The sequence below is a fragment of the Hibiscus syriacus genome, unplaced genomic scaffold (genome assembly GCF_006381635.1).
Source record: "Hibiscus syriacus cultivar Baekdansim isolate YM2019G1 unplaced genomic scaffold, ASM638163v2 tig00017547_pilon, whole genome shotgun sequence".
NCBI classification, from domain to species: domain Eukaryota; kingdom Viridiplantae; phylum Streptophyta; class Magnoliopsida; order Malvales; family Malvaceae; genus Hibiscus; species Hibiscus syriacus.
In genome coordinates, this window is record NW_024062408.1 from 25273 (window position 1) to 40476 (window position 15204).

At 38.2% G+C, this 15204-nt stretch overlaps 2 protein-coding genes across 2 annotated transcripts; one reads left to right on the forward strand and one right to left on the reverse strand.

The window, feature by feature from the left end:
• Positions 1 to 581: 581 nt before the first annotated feature.
• LOC120208767 (delta-1-pyrroline-5-carboxylate synthase-like) lies at positions 582 to 6121 on the reverse strand. Its single transcript, XM_039207951.1, has 21 exons — positions 5929 to 6121; positions 5817 to 5893; positions 5614 to 5685; positions 5364 to 5467; positions 4974 to 5076; positions 4702 to 4863; positions 4202 to 4479; positions 3814 to 3964; positions 3538 to 3702; positions 3312 to 3389; positions 3128 to 3217; positions 2570 to 2656; positions 2380 to 2466; positions 2208 to 2304; positions 2030 to 2133; positions 1800 to 1875; positions 1415 to 1565; positions 1242 to 1310; positions 1044 to 1110; positions 888 to 958; positions 582 to 797 (listed from the first exon to the last, which is right to left on the reverse strand). The coding sequence occupies exons 2-21, from the start codon at positions 5865 to 5867 to the stop codon at positions 716 to 718; spliced, it is 2145 nt and encodes a 714-aa protein (XP_039063882.1). The 5' UTR covers positions 5868 to 5893; positions 5929 to 6121; the 3' UTR covers positions 582 to 715.
• A 7456-nt stretch (positions 6122 to 13577) lies between these two features.
• On the forward strand, positions 13578 to 14818 carry LOC120208763. Its single transcript, XM_039207947.1, has 5 exons — positions 13578 to 13824; positions 13986 to 14070; positions 14343 to 14494; positions 14589 to 14649; positions 14722 to 14818. The coding sequence occupies exons 1-5, from the start codon at positions 13693 to 13695 to the stop codon at positions 14736 to 14738; spliced, it is 447 nt and encodes a 148-aa protein (XP_039063878.1). The 5' UTR covers positions 13578 to 13692; the 3' UTR covers positions 14739 to 14818.
• The last annotated feature ends 386 nt before the right edge of the window (positions 14819 to 15204 follow it).

Genomic DNA, 15204 nt, shown 5'->3' on the forward strand with positions numbered 1-15204 from the left:
AGTTTGAGATGAAAGATCTAGGTGAGGCCAAAAAGATTCTTGGTATGGAGATAAACAGAGATAGACAGAGAGGGAAACTTTGTTTAACACAAAAGCAGTATCTGAGAAAGGTATTACAATGTTTTGGCATCAGAGTTTCGGTTGAGGTTATCCTGATGGTTCCGTTGCTGAAAAGATACAGTTCGTGCTATTGAATATTGTTCGTTGGAATTAAAATGCCAAAATACGGATCAGTTGAGACATCAAACTCTTCATCCGGACCGGTGAGGAGGATGATGTCAAATGCAAATTTCTCGGTGGAGTTGTTCGATGGATCCGATCATTTTGGCATGTGACAAGGCGAGATGTTAGACGCTTTACCCCAACAATTCCAAGGGGATGGTGAAATCTGAGCAGACATGTGCTGCAAGTGTTTAATCACACATTTCTATTTTCAGAGCTTCTCTACCTGATAATGTAAAGTTTCCTTCTGTGGAATCTTAACTCATTATAATAAGAATCATTTAAGTTGATTCGATTCATTCGATTATTATTCTACAGTGTTCTGTACCAACCATGATCCAGACAAAAAATAAAAAATCCGGGAACAAAATGCACAGACATACGAGCAGTTCTGCAGAGTTCTATGTTACAAGATATAGCAGCTAACGGAGAGAATAAAGGAAAAGAAACAAAAACATTTCCTTTCATCTCTCAAGGTTGGAACAGATTATATTTATGTTTGCAGGGGAAGATCCTTGTGGCTGTACACAATCCCTTTGTCACCATTCACCACCTGCCCACTCCCTCTCAAAATCCTATAATTTTTAACAGCCATGTAGTTGTTAGAAGATATATGTAAGAATATGTTTTAATCATAAACAAAATCGGGATAGATATTCGCATACCATCGAGTTGTTAACAATCCTTCAACTCCAACCGGACCTCGGGCATGAATCCTGCTTGTACTTACTCCAACCTGTTAAAACACGTGCATCAAAATTGAAACAGTTCAGGAAATTGACAGTGTTGTCCAAAACATGATATTTTGAGAGATTGATTACCTCAGCACCAAGTCCGAATCGTGCTCCATCACAAAACCGTATGCTTGCATTATGAAATACGGCAGCGCTGCAAAGAAAACAGATAAAGAATTGCATAGCACCAACATCAACAATTTATTGTATCTTTGCCCACAAACATGGTAAGCAGAAGAGAGAAGTAATCACTTAATAATGAGTTCAACCCAGATGTAAGCATACCTGTCTACTCTGTGCAAAAACGTTTCAGCAACTTCAAGATCTTCGGTGACAATGGCGTCGGTGTGAGAACTGCAGAGCGAGCAAATTACTTGAAATTCAGAGAAAGACAGCTAACAACTCAATGGCATAAATAAAGAAAGGAAAAGAAAAGAATTCCGCGAGACACGACATGCCTTCCATGCTGGTGTATGTGGTCAATAGCAGCCTCCACATCATACACAAATTCAACTGTGCAAGCCAGTGAACTGTACTCATGATGTAATGATTGAGCCTTGGGAAGTTTTAACAAGGAACTTGCTCTTGGACCACCATAAAGGGTAACACCTACAGAAAATAACGCACAAAAGATCAATAGCAGAACATAGAAGCCTCAAACAGAATCATATACAAGATACAAATATGTTTTACACTCGTGATTTAACAGATAATTTACATGATCGTGTAAGAAGAATGCCATGAAAACCACCAAATCAATTGAATTAGCATATTAAGAAAACTTTAAAGTGATGCACAGTTTGAAGCACTGGGTCGGTTAGAAAGCCGTTCAGTTAAGCGTACCTTCACGTCGGAGTTCTACAAGAAGTTCATGGAGCAAACCAGAACTTGACAAATCATGGTGTACTAGAAGAGTTCCCTAAAGAAAGCGTGGTTAAGAAACTTCAGAAACAAACTACATCGAAAAATAAGAGAATTGTATATGATAAAATTATAGAATGAAACAGAAAGGCATACACATTAAATATGCAGCTATGGGAACAGAAGCAGAAATTTATGTATAATGAAATTACCATAGTGTTACATGCTGCTGGGTAATCTATCTTTGCATCCAGAACAATTTTTTTGGCCATGTCCGCATTAGCTGACTTGTCAACATAAACATGACAAACTCCATCTGCAATGAAAAGTTAAAAGTTCAGTAGAAGGTCTAATTCATGGTGCATCAAAGAGCTACAACATTTGTCTTACCAGCATGACCAAGAACAGGAATTTTCGTCAAACTCTTAATTTCAGAAACAAGACTATTGCTGCCTCTGGGGATCACAAGGTCTATCACATCGTCAAGCTGTAGCAAAATAGAATAACTTAAAAACTATCGCATACCAAAGAGCTGTAAGGAACTCAAAATCCTGCAACCCACCTTAAGCAAATCAAGAATATCCTCTTTTGAAGGAACAAGTCCTATAAGTTTGTCTCCAATGCTCTCTGGGATGACCGAAGTAATGATCTGACAATATAGAAAAAGAAATATTTAAAGGAGAAAAATAGTGAAGAGAAACAAAAACAGTAAGGAATATGCTCCAGTATAAGTATTTGCAAGAACCTAGAACCTTGTGCAAGATTGCATTCGACCGCCTGGCTTCTTTGCCACCTTTAAGAAGTAAACTGTTCCCAGTTCGAAGGGCTAGTGAAGCTATCTGTTGAACCATTAAAGGAAGAAAGGTAGTAAAATAATCAAGAAAAACAACTTTAAACCCAAAGATATAACATAAAAGTGATATTCCAAAGCTAGAGAATTCGTAGAACACAAGAACTCTGCATGCAGTAATCAAATAGGGCAGTGTTGAAATTCAATATCCTATGCTTCATCTAGCAAAAGAAAGCAATGTACTGGACTCTAAAGCATGACGAAGGAATGTGACTACAAAGAAAAGGACTTCACAAAAGTCAAATAGTAGATGATTTCTCAGTGGAATGTTAGATAAAAGATGGTATTCTACAGAAATGAAAAAGGCATCTGCTTAGTGTACCTAGGATTAAGAGGAAAGTATCTTCACACTAATTATCCCTAAAGATGCAAGAGAAACTGTCAAAAGTTCACAAGAAATCATGAATTCTCACATGAAAGTGAAAATTCACAGCACCTTGTAAGCTAAATGGACTGTTACCTGAACAAGGGCATCAGGTCTTGACTCAAATATAATCAGCAGGACACCCAGGGGACAAGATGTTTTCTCCAAGATGAGTCCATCTGCAAGCTGCACCAAGTGCAGTCAAAGTAAATAGTTAAACCAGTGATGAAGAAAGCAAGTTGACACATTACTTTATATATATATATATAGGATTTCTAACCTCTGTTTTCTTTAAAATACGATCAATAGGCTCTTCCATGTCAGCAATAACACAAATAGATTTCGCAAGAGCAGCAATCTGTAAAAAAAAATTACGAGAAACCTGAGGAATGCACTTACGCAAAAGAATAAACAGAACAAACTTGGATATCAAAGGCAGCAACACATGCAAAATTGAAAACTGATTTATTTTCTATCACATAAATCCAAGGTTAACAGATGCTTGCCTTCCCAGGCTTTAGGGCCAAACGAGATATTAGTGCCTTCTCATATCCCTCATCCTCGGCAGCAGCAACATCAGCTGCATTCTCAGCCAGAATCGAACTTTCATTTGCCTCTAGGGCATCAGCTATGTTCAGCAAAAGTTTCCTTCTATCTTCAGATCTCATTGTCTGAAATAATGATGATTAAGAAAAATATCCAAACCTAATTTCTTCAATGAATAACATGTACACTAAAAGATGTCATTTATGGTGACCACTAGAAGAAACAATGCTTCCTACCTGTAGCTGTCTAGAACATTCCCGTGCTGCAACTGCCATTTCACGTGCACCAACTTCTTTAACTGAAGTCCATAGGTGTGCATCTTTATGAAATAGGGTACCGACAGACTTCCCTTGAAGTACCTTTATGATGTTGTCAGTGGCATAGCCACTTTAAAAGAAGTAAAACGCAAAATGAGGTCTACTAAAAAAGAACAGTTCAGTAAACAAAGGAACACATACCTCTCACAAACACACGACAAACAAAAACATGCAGAGGAGTGGCTAATGATAACTCACCAGCAAGAACAAATTTTGTCAAGAATTTAAATAAGCTAGTTGAACTGTCTGGATTTATTAATAACATGGTTATTTGTAAATAGGTTTGTGGAGTTGGATCAAGACATACCTAGTAATAACAACAGGGATGCCAGAAGAAGCGGCACAAACAGATGCATCAACCTTTGCAGTCATACCCCCTCTACCTAACCTGGACTTGTCACCGAATGTTATTTCTGCTTGATGTTTTTCTTGTACATATGTATGGATCAGCTTTGAGCCCGGATCACTTGGTGGTCCGCTGTAGAGACCCTCCACATCACTCAACAAAACAAGGAGATCAGCCTTTATTTCCATAGCTAAGAGACCAGCCAAACTGTCATTATCCCAGAATATACCAGAAGAATCCTGAAACAATGCTTGCAATCAATTTGTCAGAATCAAAATAAGCAGCCTGAAAGGAAGAATAGAACAAAGTAAGAAAAAAGGATGAAGCTTGAACTCGAAGGCCTTAGCTATAAAATGGCTCTATTAATATGCCACATCACATGTGACCAATGAAATTTCTGGTTATAAGAGAATGAACAACATAGAATGATTCAAGCTATAGAGGGAAAGGAATTGTATTACCTCGTAAGGTTGTCTTCGAGTGCTGACTGCATCATTCTCATTGAAAACAGGAATAACTTTCAAAGCTAATAACGATTTCACTGTTTCAGAGAGTTGCGTTCTGAAGCTATCATTCATAAAATCAGTATCCGTTACAAGATGTTGCGAAGAAGTAACATCAAGCTGCATGAAGATTTGAGTTGCATATTAAATCAAGTGAAACATAAAGAAAAAGGATATCAATAGGCTCCCAAATGCAAAATAAAAAATCTAGAAACCATGTTCTTTTTCACCTGGCTAAACAAAGTGTCATAAAGAGCCATTAAACTATTCTGGCCAACAGCAGCACAACCCTTGCCATCAAGCTCAACTTGTGGGTTTTGAAGGTCAGCCAAGCTACAACGCAAAGATCAAATCTTTTTAATTCAAAGTCTCTGAAAATACAATGATTGTTTAGTGCTCATGACCAGGGTTTCAAATCACGGTCCGAAAACGTGATTTCATCCGTGAAATAGCGGTTTCGCCACTGTCTGAGTTACCTTCTACACCCGCTATAGCGCCCGTGACAGCCACAATCACAGTAAACCCGAAATGACCGAAAACGCGGGTGCGATCGCGATTTGAAACCCTGCTCATGACACCAAAAGGAAAAAAAACGAAAATGGGTTTCTAAGGAAATGAACCTGCTATTAACCAATTTCCTGTATCTAAGCCTTTGACGACCGAGACCAACAGCACCTGAAGTAACTAAAACAATCTCATATCCTTGAGAGTTTAGTTCCTTAAGCTGCAAGCAACCAAATCGATAAAAAAACAAATTTAATACTTTGATTAGCCACAAAATCCCCTTTCTATAGAACAATCCCACAATGGAAAATCAAAAATCAAAATGCCATCTTTCCCATTGTACCCTTCTCTTGTTAGATTATTAACCTGTTCACATAAAGCTCCAAGCCTACCCACTGCTAATCTCCCATCATGTCGAGTCACCACGGCTGTTCCCACCTTTGTTAATCAAAACCCATAAATCAAATTACTCCCTCTTATTCAGAAACATCAAATCAAAACCACATTATCAACAAAAACAAAATAAACCAAATCAATCGAAGAAAAAGTTTAAGGTGCGAAAACAGAACCTTGACAATTAGACGCTTGACATCGCTCATAAAAGCTCGGGTAAGATCCATTGAGTGAGAATTGGAGTAACCGAGGGGGGTGGAGATATGCAAAGAAGATGAATGAGGCACGTCCAAGTAGCTTCGATTTCAATAATAGAGACTGCCCCCAAACTTAAGGAGAATACTAACAGTATAGTTTGTATTTTGCTGTTGTCGTTGCAATGTCGTGATTGGTCCGTGCGGAATTATGGCAGAAGAGGTCATGCTTCACATGGGGATCAATTGAGAGACGTAAGACAATACAAATACTATAATTAAAATCCGTAACTCAGGAGAGAGTTCCATATATGATATGACACGCGACACCATTTCCTTGGATGGATTCTGATATTTTCTTTATCCCCAAACTTTTGTTGATATTTTTATTTATATTTTTTCACATGCAATATTTTGTGATGTATAACCCGATTTTGTTGGCCCTTAGCTTTAAATTTCATCCAACAATATACAAAGATCGAATTCCATGGATAAGATTAAGAAAATCTTATCAGATATTCAAATATATTTCCATTATCTCTTAATTAATCTTGAAATTCAAAGTGGAACTGACCTTAACGACCAAAAGCGTGACGTTTTTCATGCAAACTGCTCGATCGGATTCCATGATTGTTATGGGACAAAGCCTGGTTCCCCAGATTCAGGATTAACTTCAGGCGGGAATTTGTTGGTGAAGGTAATTGCAGTTGTATTTACGAAGCACCATAATATTTGTATCATCTGATCTTGATACATATATTTATGTAGACTTTTATTTTAGGATTTTAGTTTCTACATTTTAAGATTTGAGAATTAGATTTCAGATTAAAGTTTGATGTTTTAAGGTTAATATGGATTATATATAACAAAAAATACATTATTGATGAATTAAAAGAAAAACAAAAAATATATTATTAAAAAAATAATAACACATGAATTACATGCAACACATGAGAAAAATATAATGACAAGTTGGAATTATGCAACAGTAAATAAAATTTACAGCGAATATAAATTAGCTGAATTCATAAGAAGCATCATATCCATGAAGCTTGCCATCTTCCGACCGTCCGACCTCCGACGACCAACGCCGGCCGTTTGTTGTGTGGAACGAAGAAAAGCGGCACAACAAACGAGAAAGAAAATGAGTCCGGGTGACTTGCTGTAATTTCTTAGACCATCATTCATCAAAGACTGCTTTTATACACATAGCAACAAGTCTAAATCCGGGTAGAATCATCAACACGGTAAAAAAATTAATTTTTATACGATTTTTAGATGGTTAAATAATTGAAAATGAATCATTAGGATTATCATGAGGAGATTTTTAAATAAAAAAGAGTGATTATCTTCAAATTTAAAAGCTTTAATCTCAACAATTAAATTCGGTTAATCTGTCTATCTAAAAACATGATCCTAACCCACTGTGTAAATGGACCTTAAATAATCTAAATACCTAAATCTGAGCTCAAAACCTAATTAATTTGGTAACTCATGTAAGTGCGAAGGATTGACCACATTTTATAAAAAGACATTAATGCTTACTAGCATCTTGAGGTATAGTGACTAAATTGTTGAAATTTGTGAAATTTGATTGGACTTGAGATTAGTAGCCTGTTATGGATTTACTCTTATTTTTCATTCATTTGTTAGTGTTAGGAAAATAAACCGAGTACAAGTAATTTCCCTTTAACCAGATTAGTGAGAATGCGAAATAAAAGCGGAAAAATAATACCCGAAAATTGATAACGGAGTTCAGCCAATTGTGCTTACGTCTCCGGGCTGCTGCAGATCTTTTACTAAGAGAGAAAATTTACAGGTGTTTACAAAACACTCACTACTCACAAGAAAGCTCTCTAGTATAGGAAGAAAGAAATGTTTTGGGATGATTTTGAAGCTAAATGGGTAAGGGTATTTATAGTAGAAACTTAGGGACTAATCTTTGAAAATACCCTAAAGTGCAATGACTAAAGTGAATTTACCCATTCCTATTTTCAACAAACATCTACCAAAATTTTACCAAACTTTGAAAAACATTTTTCAAAGAAACATTTACCAAACTTTGAAAAAACATTTTCCAAAGTTGGTTGCCAAACTTTGAAACTTTTAACAATCTCCCACTTGAAGACTGATTTTAATATGTCTTCACACCTCGATCAATGCAGCAGCATGTCTGGTCTTGTTATTCTAGCATGCCAACTGAAGCTGAACACAACTTCAGTTTGTCCGTAGTCACCGTCTTGTCAACATGTCTGCCGGATTTTGAGCTCCACTAATCTTTTCAGTTTCAAAATCCCATCTTCCAGAAGAGACCGGATAAAATGATATCTCAATTGTATGTGCTTTGTCCTGGAATGAAAAGACGGATTCTTTGCTAGATGGATAGCACTTTGACTGTCGCAATACAAGATATTGTTTTCTTGTTTCTTGCCTAACTCTTCCAAGAAACTTTGGAGCCAAACCATCTCCTTGCTGGCTTCCGTAACAGCGACATATTCTGCTTCAGTTGTGGAGAGAGCAACTATCTTCTGTAGTGAGAAACCCAACTCACTGCAGTTCCTCCTAGAGTATAGACATACCCTGTAGTGCTCCTTCTGATGTCGACATTTCCGGCTAAGTCAGCATCTACATAGCCTGTCAGTATCATATCTCCACCTTTGAAACAAAGTGCTTTGTTTGTGGTACCCCGAAGATATCTGAGGATCCATTTGACTGCTTCCCAGTGTACCTTGCCCGGATTATTCATGTACCTGCTAACAGCTCCCACTGCATGAGCAATATCTGGTCTGGTACAAACCATGGCATACATCAGACTTCCAATTGCTGAGGCATACGGCACCTTCACCATGTGTGCACGTTCTTCCTCCGTCTTTGGTGATTGGTCTTTGGAGAGTCTGAAATGAACACCTAAAGGTGTACTTACTGGTTTAGCATCTTGCATGTTGAACCTGGAGAGTACTTTGTTGATGTACTCAGCCTGTGATAACATCAAAGTCCCCGACTTTGTGTCTCTCTTGATCCTCATCCCAAGAATCTGCTTTGCAGCGCCCAGATCCTTCATAGCAAACTGCTTCGACAATTTTTGCTTCAAGTGTATATCTCTGCATGTCTGAGCCTGCAACGAGCATGTCATCAACGTACAATAATAAAATAATGAAGCTGTTGTCGAACCTCTTGATGTAGCAACAATGATCTGCTTGGCATCTGATAAAACCACTGCTACTCATGAAGCTATCGAACTTCTTGTACCACTGTCTAGGAGCTTGTTTTAAACCATACAAGCTCTTCTTCAACCTGCATACCAGGTTTTCTTGTCTGCCTCTATGAAGCCTTCTGGCTGCCTCATATAGATTTCTTCCTCCAAATCACCATGAAGGAAAGCTGTCTTTACATCTAACTGCTCAAGATGTAAATTCTCTGCAGCTACAATTTTCAACACCAGTCTGATTGTAGACAATTTTACGACTGGAGAGAAAATTTCATTGTAGTCAATACCTTCTTTTTGCTGAAAGCCTTTGACAACCAATCTGCTTTGTAGCGTTTGCTCCCATCGTGCTCTTCTTTGATCCTGTAAATCCACTTGTTGTGGAGCGCTTTCTTGCCTGGTGGTAATTCAGCTAATTCCCATGTCTGATTTGACATAAGCGAGTCCATCTCATCTTTCATGGAAGACTCCCACTTGACTGAATCCTCCACTTGCATTGCTTCATCATAGCACTCTGGTTCACCATTGTCAGTCAGCAACAAGTAGTGTAAAGAAGGAGAATACCGTTGGGTTGGTTTAGGAATTCTGGATGAGCGTCTCAGTTCTGGTGTGCCTGGTTCTTCTTGAACTGCTTCAGGATTGATCTGAACATCATTTCCAGAAATCTCCTCGAACTCAGCAAATTCCTTTGTTTCAGCTTCGGTATTACTTGATTCTGCGGTTGATCTATCTTTGTACATCACATTTTCATTGAAAATGACGTCTCTGCTTCTGATGATCTTCCGATTTTCATAGTCCCAAAACCGGTAACCGAACTCATCACCGCCATAACCAACAAAGGCACATTTGTTGGACTTAGCATCAAGCTTACTTCTTTCAACAGAGTCTATGTGTACATAAGAAATACAACCAAACACTCTTAAGTGTGAAAGGTTTATTTCTTTCTTGCTCCAAACTTCCTCTGGTATTCTGCCATCCAAAGGAACTGAGGGCCCACGGTTGATCAAGTAGCTGCAGTGTTGATTGCTTCAGCCCATAGAAATTTGGGCAAGCCGGCATGTATCCTCATACTTCTGGCACGTTCATTCAGAGTTCTGTTCATGCGCTCTGCTACACCATTATGTTGCGGTGTCTTGGGAACTGTTGTCTCCATCTTGATCCCATTGTTTGCGCAGAAATCTCTGAATCTACTGTCTCTGTACTCTCCTCCATTGTCAGACCTCAACCGCTTGACTTTCAAACCAGTCTCATTTTCCACCATGGCCTTCCATTTTCTGAAGATATCGAAGACTTCTGATTTCTTCTTCAGAAAATAAACCCACACCTTCCTTGTTGAATCATCGATGAAGGTGACATAATATAGTGAGCCTGCAAGAGATGGAACTGGGGATGGTCCCCATACATCAGTATGAACCAATTCTAACCTTTCTGCCTTGGGTGTCTTGCCAATCTTTGCAAAACTGACTTTCTTTTGTTTGCCAAAGATGCAATCCTCGCATAGTCCGACATCTACATTTTTTAGATCCGGCAGCTTCCCTTTTGACAAAAGTGTCTTCATCCCTTTCTCGCTCATATGGCCAAGCCTTTGGTGCCATAGGTTTGATTTTCCATCAGCATCTGCTACTGCAATGATATTCTCTAAATTGAGGTTACATAGAGAGTACCAGTCTTCTTACCACGAGCAATGACGAGTGCTCCTTTGGTAATCTTCCATTCACAGCCTGAAAAGGTTGTGCTATATCCTTCTCCATCAAGCTGTCCAACAGAAATCAGATTTCTTTTGAGGCCAGGAATATGTCTCACTCCTGTCAGCTTCCAGGTGGTCTGGTTTGGCAACTTTAGTCGGATGTCTCCTTTTCCGACGATCTTTAAGGTTTCATCATCAGCAAGATGAACCTTCCCAAAATCACCACTGACATAGTTCTCCATGATTTCTCGACATGGGGTGGAGTGGAAAGATGCCCCTGAATCCAAGATCCATGATTCAATCGACTGTTGACGCTTAAAATCATGGCATCACCTGTCTCCTCCGTCATGTTGGCAGATTCCTGTGCGCCGGTATTTTTCTTCGGTGCTCGGCAATCTCTTTTGAAGTGACCCTTTTTGCCGCAATTATAACAGGTAAAATCTTTATTTCCTGTTCTTGATTTGCCCCTTCTAGATTTTGATCTGCCACGATTTGAATTTCTTTCTGAAGTTCTCCCTCTAGACTCCGTGTGTAAGGCTGAGGAGGTTGATGCTTCACCCGATTCTCTTCGTCGAATTTCTTCACTCAATACCAGATCTCGAACATCGTCGAATTTTAATTTGCTGTTTCCCGACGAACTGCTGACTGCTGTAACAGTAGCATTCCAACTGTCTGGTAGAGATGATAAGAGAATTAAAGCTCGAACTTCATCATCGAACTCAATTTCCACTGAACTCAACTGGGTTGATTGTGTTGAGTTCATTTAGGTGTTGTGCCACCGATGCCCCTTCCGCCATCCGCAAATTGAATAATCGCCTCATCAAATGAACTTTGTTTGAGGCCGATGGCTTCTCGTACATACTGGAGAGAGCCGCCATAAGACCCGCCGTGGTCTTTTCCTTTGCTATGTTAAAAGCAACATTGCGGGATAACGTCAGTCGGATAACTCCGAGGGCTTGTCTGTCGAGAAGAGCCCAATCTTCATCCTTCATGCCCTCTGGTTGCTTTCCTGAGAGAGGTTGATATAGATTTTTCTGGTACAAAAAATCTTCAATCTGCATCTTCCAAAAGCCAAAGTCCGCACCATCGAACTTTTCAATTTTCACCTTCCCTTCGTCTGCAGCCATCGCTCCCACTCGAATCTGGCTTCGTTTGGATCGTTTCTGACAATTCTTGCGAATCACCGTGTATTAGAACACCACCGTCGACAAACTCGTATCGCCGACCGAATTTCACTATTCACGAAATTCACTATTCACGTGAATAGTAATGAATAGTAACCTCGCAGAAAATTTGACAAAATTCACAACCAAAAGCTCTGATTACCAGTTGTTAGGAAAATAAACCGAGTACAAGTAATTTCCCTTTAACCAGATTAGTGAGAATGCGAAATAAAAGCGGAAAAATAATACCCGAAAATTGATAACGGAGTTCAGCCAATTGTGCTTACGTCTCCGGGCTGCTGCAGATCTTTTACTAAGAGAGAAAATTTACAGGTGTTTACAAAACACTCACTACTCACAAGAAAGCTCTCTAGTATAGGAAGAAAGAAATGTTTTGGGATGATTTTGAAGCTAAATGGGTAAGGGTATTTATAGTAGAAACTTAGGGACTAATCTTTGAAAATACCCTAAAGTGCAATGACTAAAGTGAATTTACCCATTCCTATTTTCAACAAACATCTACCAAAATTTTACCAAACTTTGAAAAACATTTTTCAAAGAAACATTTACCAAACTTTGAAAAAACATTTTCCAAAGTTGGTTGCCAAACTTTGAAACTTTTAACAGTTAGGAGAAGAATCATTCAACTCATAAAATTTTAGTTCTGCGTTCGTTCACTGTTACTCGAGTAATTAATTTCATTATTATTTTTCTCTTTTTTCTGAAAAAGAATTCCTTAACTTGTATTTATTAATGGAAAATGTGCATAATGTAAAGAAATCAAATCCCAGTTAAAAAAATGAGAATCACAGATTATACATGTAACCCATGCAAAGCAAATTAGTTGATGGTATGGTGTTTGATAGGATGGTGGTGAGTAGAAGGCACAGGAGTGGCATGCTAGTCTTAGAAAGTGTAGTAACTTTTTGCTTTGCTTTTCCTCGTTTTGTTGTCCAAATATTGTTCTTATCTTGTGAATAGCTAGCATTATTAGTTTTAGCTTTTGCCGTTTTCTCTTTTATCCAATGTCATTACTTGGCTAGGTGTTCCACTTTCATCCACAAGACTTCACCATAACTTTACTATTCTATCTATTTTACTGATATGAGAATCTTATTTTCCTTATCATAACCAATGACTTGTTTAAAACACAAGGGAGAGGGGTGTTCAAGGTCCAGTACCATTAGCTCCAAAAGAGTCCTGAAAACAGAGAGTGAATGAAGAAGACCCATCAGTTTACAGGATAAAGGGATATGGTCATAAGTGGGGTAGGCTGTAGGCACCCCTTTGATAACTGGAACTGCCCATAGTCACCAAAGTAGCCAAGTCAAAATTGAATTCAATACAGAGAGGCTTCTTCTCATCCCGATTTGATTTTATTCTACATTAAATGAAATGAAATTAAATATTGGTTTACTTTCCTTATTTTATCCATCACATTGTGTATAAATATCGACTATTGCCAAAGGCAGTGTTCATCTTAACTTGTTGGAAAGGTTAGGACTCTCGCACAATTACTGCTTCACGTGGCATATCTCTATCTGTCTGCAACTGCACGTCGGTTAGTATCTATAACTTGGTAAAGGGCAGAGACGATTTCTTTTCTCTCTTGAAAAACTATAATAAAAACAACTTAATGGCAACACAGGCCGAGATCTTCAAGTGTCTTTTAAATCTGCTTTAATGTTGCCTACTGTGTTCTTCTTGTTTACTCTATTGAGTTTTCATTCTTGACGGTGCTTCCTTTCAAATATACATCTTTCTTGGGGACTAAGAAAAGATTATTTTGACTGTCTAGAGACAATGGAAGGGAATAAAGGAGTGGGATCCTCGTTTTCTTCTTCCTTGACTTCAGAGCTCTTTGGCTCAAAAGACATACCTTCATCTTCCTCTGTGATTTTCGGCTCTATATTTGCTCCTCCATCAAAGGTATTATTTTCATGTTTTTCGGTTCCAAGTTTGGATTTGGTTAAGAGCATTGCAAAATTGGGATTGTGTTAGGTACGATGCCATTGTTGTTTGAAACAGCTTTAAGCTTTGAAAGTCTTTTTGTTATAATATTGGTGTTTCCCTCTTTGTCTCAAACATAGGTTTTGGGGAGGGAGTCTCTGCGTCCTGATTTGACGACCAATATGCAGGATACTCCGAACGAGCTCTGGAACACAAAACCTGGAGCCTCTGGTTTGTGCATCACTTGTAGCATTTACCGGATTTTATACTGAATTTACATTCAAATCATATATATTAGTTGTTTGTACTCTGTACCGTTTATTGGTTTATCTTATAGCATTATTGTGATACGAAATATAAATAGCAGTAGTAGCCCCCAATTTCTTGTAGCTCAAGATTCTATAACTGCTCTGCTAGCTAATTAGTGAATGCTCGATTTACTGTCCGAGAATTCTCTTAAATTGATTCAGTATTATCAGGTAATTCTTCCAAAGGACATGAAGGTGAAAATCCAAACACGGTGAATAGAGACACGAGTTCCAGATATCAGGAGCAAAGAATACAACCATGTAATCTAAGTTCATCGATCTACTATGGTGGCCAAGATATATACTCTCTTCCCCATAGTAGCCAGGGCTCTGGATTAAACTCCATGGTGAGTAACTACATCAAATTATATTCAGATTTACATACTTCGATCTACCTTTTTATTTAGGATTCAGCTAACATGTTTGCGCAACTCTTTGTGGTATAAGAAGGATGGTGGAGAAGAGGATTCAGGGATGGCATCAAGAGGAAACTGGTGGCAAGGTATAGTATCACTGTCTATTGGGGCTATTCTGAACCCGAACCAGAAGATTGACATCTTTGTTGTTTCTGCAGGGTCTCTCTATTACTAAGAGTTTGCTTGCCAATAAGAATACTTATTATAAAGGTACCTAGGAAGATATATATAGATAACAGTTTAATCTGTTCTGGTTATATATATATATATTGGACATGGATTGTATAAAATGTTGCAGACAGCTGGGTCGTTAGTACTTTCTCGAGCCATGCAAATATAGTTATTTGGTCTCCCTTCTTCATTGTAAAGGATGATTGAACTTTTTCTTTGTAAAGGATTCATATATGTTTAAGACTTGTAAGTGACTATGTATTATCATGTTGAAGCACTTTGATATCAGTTTGAGTTTCCAGATTTTCCATTTCAAGGAAGGAAGTGTATAAGCATCAAAGCAAGCATTTGTAATATCTATCTATATATTAAACGGAAGTTTCGAAGAAATAAAAAAAATGAGCAAAGATGGAGCAATGAAATCAAGACTGACCTCCACACTTGTAGCCACCCAGCTGGTTTGCTATGTT